This window comes from Pangasianodon hypophthalmus, chromosome 1 (assembly GCF_027358585.1).
Source record: "Pangasianodon hypophthalmus isolate fPanHyp1 chromosome 1, fPanHyp1.pri, whole genome shotgun sequence".
Taxonomy (NCBI): domain Eukaryota; kingdom Metazoa; phylum Chordata; class Actinopteri; order Siluriformes; family Pangasiidae; genus Pangasianodon; species Pangasianodon hypophthalmus.
Window position 1 is genome coordinate 23,779,857 of NC_069710.1, and position 8,158 is coordinate 23,788,014.

Genomic DNA, 8,158 nt, shown 5'->3' on the forward strand with positions numbered 1-8,158 from the left:
TGTCTTTTTTGACCACAAAATTTATCATATACTTTTACAAAAAATAATATTTTCATTAAATACAGGTGAGTCACTCCTGGGACAGAGTCATGGAAATGTGGGTTAATTTTGTACTGTACCACGAACATGAAACTGCCCCCATTCACTTTTTTATGTCAGTTACATCTCTTCTCTCCCTCCGTCACGTATATTTATATTACAATGCCTTACTTTCATAGTTAAATGTAATTAAACCCATTCTAGTTAAACACAAACCAGTTACATCCTTCAAACCACACTGATGTTCAACGCTGCAAGCTCAGCTTCATACAAAATGGATTAATAGTGGTAAAACAATAAAAATGTCACCACACCACTGTTTAAATTCCATCCCTTCCTCTATCACATCCCAAAGTCCCTCACTGGCTTCCTCTTCCTCTCATTCTAAATTTTTTATCCTCTCAGGCGCCGTACACACTCTCGTTGCTGTAGGTCAGGTACAGGAACAGGTCCTTCTCGTGGTGTTCCTGAAACACACATGGACACAGAAATCATTACCCCACCAAAATATACAGGCTCATGACCACATTAAATCACTGTAAATTAGCTTGTTGCTAACAAAAGATGAAAATGGAGGGGTCGATGTTTTTTGTTTTTTTTTTTCGTATGTCAAATGCGTCAAGGTTGAAAATTACATCATTCTGACCTGCAAATTATTACTTACACTTTGTGTGGGAAAAGATCCTCACTGTCAGGCCTGTACTAATAAAGTATGAAGACCTTTCTTTGTACTCCACTGATGATGTCAAATGAATCACAGACTACATAATTTAGATATACACTCACTTTCCACTTTAATAGGAACACCTGTACACCTGCTCATAATCAGTGAATCATGTGGCAGCAGCGAAATGCATAAAATCATGCAGATACAGGACAAAAGCTTCAGTTAATGTTCATATCAAACATCATAATGAAGAAAAAGTGTGATCTCTGTGACTTTAACCATGGTATGTTTGTTGGTACCTGATGGGCTGGTTTGAGTATTTCAGAAACTGAAGTTGATTCACACACAACCGTCTCAAAAAACATCCTATACGCAGAGGGTCTGCAGGCTGGTTTGAGCTGACAGGAAGTCTATAGTAACTCATTCTGATGTTTGATGTGTGCAACTGATGCTCTTGACCTGTATCTGCATGATTTTTTTGCATTGCACTGCTGCCACATGATTGGTTGATTAGATAACTGCCAAAATGTGCAGGTGTACAAGTATTCCTATTAAAGTGGACGGTGAGTTTAAAGTCATACTTGCTATTAAAGATATGATTTTTTTACTGTCTTAATATTATTTTGAAGTTGTAAATGTAATATATGAAAAACCATTATGAGAATATGTATTTACGAATTCTATAAATAAACTTAAACTGTTAAAGCTTTTCATGTAATCAGTGAAAACTCCAGCTTGTTTAACACATTGTCAGATTAACTGAGTGTGTGCATGTGTGTGTGTGTGGGTGGGTGGGTGTGTGTAATATACCTCATACACAACAGAAAGCGGGGAGCTGGAAGGAGGGAGGGAATTTTTAACAAAAAAGAAGAGAGCTTCTTCTGGCCTTATGCATACTCGCTGTCTGATCAGGAAGCACAGCTGGCCAACTGAGAGAAAGATACAATCAGTCTGTTATTCACAGAACAGTACATAAAGGGCTTCATGAAGAGAAAGAGTGTTCTGAAAGATAAAAGTCAAAAGTCGATGTCTGTTCTCTGTGGCCTAGTTTAAATTACTCAAGCATTCAAATTAACCATTCACAATGACTGAAATCATGTGCGCACAGACCCAAATCTCAAAACAAAGAGTACTGGTTAAATGTAACTAATATGAGGAGTGAAAGTGACAAAACAAAGACTACCTGACAAAAATAGCTGTCTTACGCTGTCCATTTTATCCTTTAGAGTGAGAAGTTAAAGAAAAAATTAGACGACATAACAATATATTGATTGTCCCTACATGATATTACACTGCCAGGATATCCAATGACGTTTAATGCTGATTATATTATATTACCAGAACCGCCAATCATTACACATTTTGCGTAGGATTTCTGCAAAACCATCAGAGTAGGCTAGTGTTAGAGAGTAAAGGGAAAATGTTTAGATGCAATGCATTATGAGTATTGTAGTTTTTGGAGAGGAGGTTGCAGCTGTGAGAAAGATAGTGTGTCTCTCCCTTTTTTTTTTAGTCCCTGCATATTTTACTTTTGTTTTTGTCTGTGGAAGTAAAACTGACTGGAATAAATGCCACCCATTCAGTAGCACTCTCTTCTGACTCATCCTGTGAGGGGAAAAGACCGGAAAATATGCAAATGACCCCAGAGTGGTGGAATTTTAGTATGCTCCGGATCTGGAGCTCTCTGAGAAATATGGAAATTACCCCTCAGCAGGAAAGGTAGCACTAGTACAAGTCACTCAAAATCACTCAAAATTGTGCCAGTAAAAGGGCAGGTGAGCCAGTCAACATGTGAATCTGGAATGATTTGCGCAGATATTTTGAAGTCTCCAATATTAACACATGCTTCCTAGAGGCTCCACCCCCTACCCCCAATCTCATCCCTCCCTCCATCCACTTTAATAGGAACAACTGTACACCTGATTTGAAGTTATTTAATCAGCCAATCATGTGGCAGCAGCACAGTGGATGCAGATACAGGTCAAGAGCTTCAGTGGAAACATCTTGTTGATAAGAGAGGTCAGGGGAAAATGCCCAGATTGGTCTGAGCTGCCAGGAAGGATACAGTACAGCCCTTCTGGTATCAACATCCATGCCATGATCAAAGTCACAAAGATCATACTTTTTCTTCATTCTAATGTTTGATGTGAACAAACTGAAGCTCTTGAACTGTATCTGCAGGATTTTTTGGACTGCGTTGCACTCAAAATGATCACAATAGCTCTTTTGGTTTGGCCAAAAAAAAAAAGGTAAAGATTTTGACCCAAAAAGACTAAATAAGCCTACAACGAAGTGTCAAAACTAACACTTACAATGTTAAAGGTGATGATAAATAGAAAGTGATTAAAAATGCTGTTTTGTTTTTTTCTTTTTGACTGGCGTGCTCCTGCTCAACACCAAATAGCATCAACTGAGTAAATGCCAGCCTTCTGGACATTAGGCAAGTATTATATCGAAATGTACTTTTATAGTGCAATGTACTGTTAAGTGTTTTTTTTTTTTTTTTACTGTTTATTGCAGAGTCACTTAAAAATCTGCCATCCAGCTGCATTTTCACAATGGCCAGAGTTCTCGACTGCACAGCTGATGATATTATTATGCCTCCTCTACACTCCTTAAACCGGAAAGGGTGGAAATTCTGGTTTTCCTGTCTTTTCCAGGCTAATGGTCCTGGGCAATTAAAATGTTTATTGACATACTTTAAAATGGAAAATCATGATCAAGTAAAAAAATCAATATCACACAAGCCTAAACACAAACAATAGTTGAAAATTGCTGATAACTAAAATTACCAAGATACAATAAATGAGACAGACATAATAAAAAATGCTGGCTTATTAAAATGACAGTAGAGTTAACAAAAAATCACTATAAATTATTATATTGCTTTTCTAACGATCAAATTTCCATCAATTTAAAATGTCTTTCATTGCTTGTCTTTTGATCAAACATTTGTTACTTTCACCCCTTTATGTATCACCTTGCCATCAATTAATGTTAATTTTATGGTATGAGACAAATGACAGAAAACGGTTTTATAAATCAGCTTTGAATTCTTTGTAACTGATTTTTACTATTTTTTAATTTTTTTTTTTAACTAAATCCATTTTTGACAATTAATTTTTGTTACACTCTCCCCTCATAAAGGCAGTGAGAGACACACTCACCTGTCAGGTCTGAGGGAACGAGGTATTTCTTTTTGTCAAGTTCAGGGGCACGTGATCTCGCGGCTCTCTCTACAATGACCTAATAAAAGAAACACTACTGAATGTCAATAAAAACCATAAATAAAACAACGAAGCCATCATCCTCAAGCTTTAATAACCCTCTGTCAATCTGTGAAAACATTGTTGTTTTTGACATGACACACTAACCGGAATTTTGTCCGGATGCTTGGCACGAACTCTCTCTCCCTCCAATCTCCTGGCCTCGAACGGAACGCAGCGCTGGTACTGGCTACTCATCTGACGAACAGAAACACACACAGCACATAAATATTAGCATTGAGCTTTAGATTAAATCATGAACACACTGGATAATTGCTTATTAATCATTTGAGAGAAAAATAACAAACCCACAGTGGCTGTTGTTACATATTCAAACTCTCTCTCACTGGAATTTCTTTCCTATTTCTGTGTATATTTGTCCGGGTAGAGACTGAGTCTGAAATAGGTTATGCATGGTGTGAGTCAAAGTAAGTCAGCTTTATTGTCATGTGTTTTCAGATTTTTAAAGGAACAAAACATGTGTAAGCCTGCCCATACACAAACCTCTCTGTTCTTTAAAAAACTGTGCAGGTCTACACATGAGTTCACCTCCTGATATTGAGGCTGGGCTCATGATGAACTGGCTGCTGTTGTGTTTATTAACAGAGAGGAATTAATGCCCTCACCATTACAGGGTGTAAGTGCATATCCGTAGATCACTTATAATACCAAGACACATAGATTACTGTGCAAAAGTCTTAGGCACAGGTTAAAGAAAGCAAAATATTTAGAAATAAAGTTTCTAAATGCCCTCCAGTGGACTGGTGTCCCATCCAGGGTGTATTCCTGCTTCTCTGCCAGTGTTTCCAGGACAGGCTGTGGATCCACTCTGACCCTGACCACTATAAAGCGGTTACTCAGAACGATTAATGAAGTTTCTATATATTAAAAAAAGGACAAAACAATATCAAATCAATATTTGATCTGAGCACTTCTTGATTTTAAAATTGCATCATGTCTCGGTGGTACACTGTCATGCAATTTTATAAATGAAATCAGTCGTTTCGTACATCTCGCAACTTCTTCTGAAGACGACCAGCTTTCACTTGCTTCTGCCTCTGCATTCAAAATCTCACACAGTCCTGATTATGACTTTTAACTAAAAAGCGTCTTACAAGACGCTTTTACAAGTCAGCATGTAAAAGTCTATTATTTTCTTTAGCAACCTTTCACTGTAAGCCATATTTTTAATTTAAATAAGCTCTTTTCTATTGAGATTAATGCAGAAGCCATAAATATCTAAGACTGATATATAAAATAAGACTTTTGCATAGTATTGGAACCTAAGCACTTTTAAAGGTGATCATTGTAAAACTTATTCTGTGATCTCCAGTTTGTGTATTCAAGCAGGAAAAAATGTACAAATGATCAGAACACGTTTTTATTTCACATTTTTTTAGACCCAGACTTTATCTATACATCATGTGCTTGTGTGAGTTTGACTGGATCTACTTCTAGACATTAGAATAGGAAAAGCACATTTGTGTACGAATGTATACTGTAAATGAAGAAGCTTTAAAGTTTGGTATTAAATTTCCTCGTGGAAATTCTCGCTTGCCTCTCTTCCTTTCCACCTGAGTCAGTTATTTAGTTAGTTAATATTAATAATCGATTAATTCATTAGATAATTAGTTTTTAGGTTGAATTGGAGACTCAGACAGCTAGTCTGCCTTGATATTTCAGAAATGATGGCAAATAATCTTTATATTATATTATTATATTATTATATTAGTGAGATTATAAATAACCCACCTTTTTTTTTCCTCAGCAGAGGGATTCAGCTAAAACCTTCCGTTACGGCTTTAACAAAACAAAGATATCAGGATCCTGAAATGTACAACTCCAATTCTTTTCGAAATTTTTAGTTTCTTTTTTTTTTTTTTTTTTAAATGTCGACGATCTATTTCCACTACTAAAAACAACAACAAACCCTGTACCGCCTCCTTGTGACGCTTCAACCGATAAGAAACATGCAGAAAGATTGAAAACATTTCTGTCCACTGAGAGCAAGGCTGTGGGCGGGGTTTTATTTGTTTACTATGCTTTCATTGGACAAGACGCGATGTCATTCAACCGTTGTCTGGGTCCAGCGAACCAATCAGAATGAAGGAAAACCGAGCCTGGCGCTGTGCTACGTGTCCAACGTGTCCCTTTGTAATGTTGTCTTTTGTACACAGAGGATTTTGTGCTCTGAACCCTGTGGAACAAGGTTCCCCCTTTCAGCTGAAAATTTGAATGCTTTTCAGTGTATTTTCTCAGTCTTTTAGTCAGCTGAAAACTATAGACATTGGAGGAAAAACATGAGTAACATTTTTGTGACGTAATATTATTTAATCCTTGTTATGGAATAAGAATCAGTTGTAGTTTACATTTGAAAGGTTACCTAAAAGCCACATATATAAGCATGATGTCATGGTGTAGGAGAATCTGGGAACTTAACAGTTCTACTTCAAGCAGCTGTGACTTCAGCTACTTTCTGATCCAAAATTACATACTTCTTATGTCTAACATCATTCATTCATTCATCTTCAGTCTGCTTTAACCGGGTCAGGGTGGCTTTGGATCTGGAGCCTATCCCGGGAGCACTGGGTGTGAGGCAGGAAAATGTCCCGGATGGAACACCAGTCCATTGCAGGGTCCATGCACACACATTCACACACTCGTTCACAATGTAGGGGCCAATTTACCTACTGGCATATTTCTGGGAGGTGGGAGAAAACCATAGAACCCAAAGTAAACCCACACGGACACAGTGGAACATGTACAGAAAGCCAACACACACAGTCCCAAGCTCAGGATCAAACCAGGGACCTAGAGCTGTGAGGCACACTACCCACTGCACCACCCTCTGTGACTCCACTTTTTAGACAGCCAGGGGAAGTTCATTCCAGCACTTGGTTGCCAGGACAGAGAAGAGTCTTTGTGCAGGTCTTCCTTGTATCTTGAAGGATGGTGGGTCCATTTGAACTGTGCTATACACTCAAAAGGAGATTGGTACAGAGGGGAGTGTGATATGTACCTTCTGTTAGGATGGATGGGGCTGGCCCTTTTTTGGCTTTTTGGCAAGCATCAGATGTTTAATCCTGGAGCCAATGGAAGTAGTGCAGCAAAGGGGTTGTGTAGGAGAATTTGAAAAAGTCTTGCAGCTGCATTCTGGATCAGTTGCAGAGTTCAGCTGGCACTCAGGATAAGACCTGCAAAGAGTGGGTTGCAGTAGTCCAGTCATGAGACGACAAAAGACTGAGCAAGCACCTGAATTGCCTCTGCAAAGGGAAAGGACTGGATGCTGTTTTTTGCATTACTAGGTTAGTAATGTGAGATGATATTTCTTTTCCCAGGATGAACTGGGAAAAATGAAGAAAAGTAATGACCTTGTTTGCGTTATCCATTCACAGTGCACTAAGTGCCTGATTGAGCAAAATATTACAGGAGGATGACTAGTAGTTTGGTGGCCACTTTGTTGAGTTTACATTTAATGACTAAATTCAAATCTCCAAGCATGATGTGATCGTAGTCAAAAAAAAAAAAAAAAAAATCAGTCAAAGAAAATCAAATGTAAAGACGGGTCACAGCATCCACATGGACTAATAAAAGAACTTTTTGTATTTTTATGGTTTCAGATTAATTCTGAAAAAGATTAATCCTGCTGAAAATCAAGCTGGTCTGACCAGCTACCAAAGCTATTTTTAAGAAAATAACACAACATTAAGACAATCAGGAAATCTCAGAAATGAATTAATCAATTTAGTCAGTGAATAATGAAGATAGAAGATTGGTACTATCTTCATTATTCGGTTATCGGTTGAAGCGTCACAAGGAGGCGGTACAGGGTTTGTTGTTGTTTTTAGTAGTGGAAATAGATCGTCGACATTTAAAAAAAAAAAAAAAAAAAATTCGAAAAGAATTGGACTTGTACATTTCAGGATCCTGATATCGTTGTTTTGTTAAAGCCGTAACGGAAGGTTTCAGCTGTTAAAGATGCTGGAACAGCTTGACGTGTGTTTTGGAAGCTGATTTTTTTTCTATTTATTTATTTGCAATCTTAATTAAACTATTTGCAATTAAATAATCGCATTTTTCTACACAAATTGTTGGATGAAAGTCAGTATTATGACCAGATGAACCCAGGTTTGTCAGACGGTTAATTTTATTTGTGCTGAATAAATTTGTACTAATGACCGGACAC

General features: G+C 37.5%; 1 protein-coding gene across 1 annotated transcript; it reads right to left on the minus strand.

Moving 5' to 3' along the window:
- On the minus strand, positions 1-5,936 carry zgc:92606 (uncharacterized protein LOC100000242 homolog). The gene is made up of 5 exons (XM_053233407.1): positions 5,725-5,936; positions 4,081-4,170; positions 3,874-3,952; positions 1,517-1,635; positions 1-506 (listed from the first exon to the last, which is right to left on the minus strand). Exons 2-5 carry the CDS (start codon positions 4,168-4,170, stop codon positions 441-443), a joined length of 354 nt encoding a protein of 117 aa, XP_053089382.1. The 5' UTR covers positions 5,725-5,936; the 3' UTR covers positions 1-440.
- Positions 5,937-8,158: the final 2,222 nt, after the last annotated feature.

Bases quoted from the DNA above. Each gene is read 5' to 3' on its own strand.
- zgc:92606 (XM_053233407.1), bottom strand. From the start codon at position 4,170: ATGAGTAGCCAGTACCAGCGCTGCGTTCCGTTCGAGGCCAGGAGATTG. The intron at 3,953-4,080 runs GTTAGTGTGTCA...TTCTTTTATTAG, and splicing joins AGCATCCGGACAAAATTCCG to GTCATTGTAGAGAGAGCCGC. The intron at 1,636-3,873 runs GTGAGTGTGTCT...TCTTTCTCTCAG, and splicing joins CGTTCCCTCAGACCTGACAG to TTGGCCAGCTGTGCTTCCTG.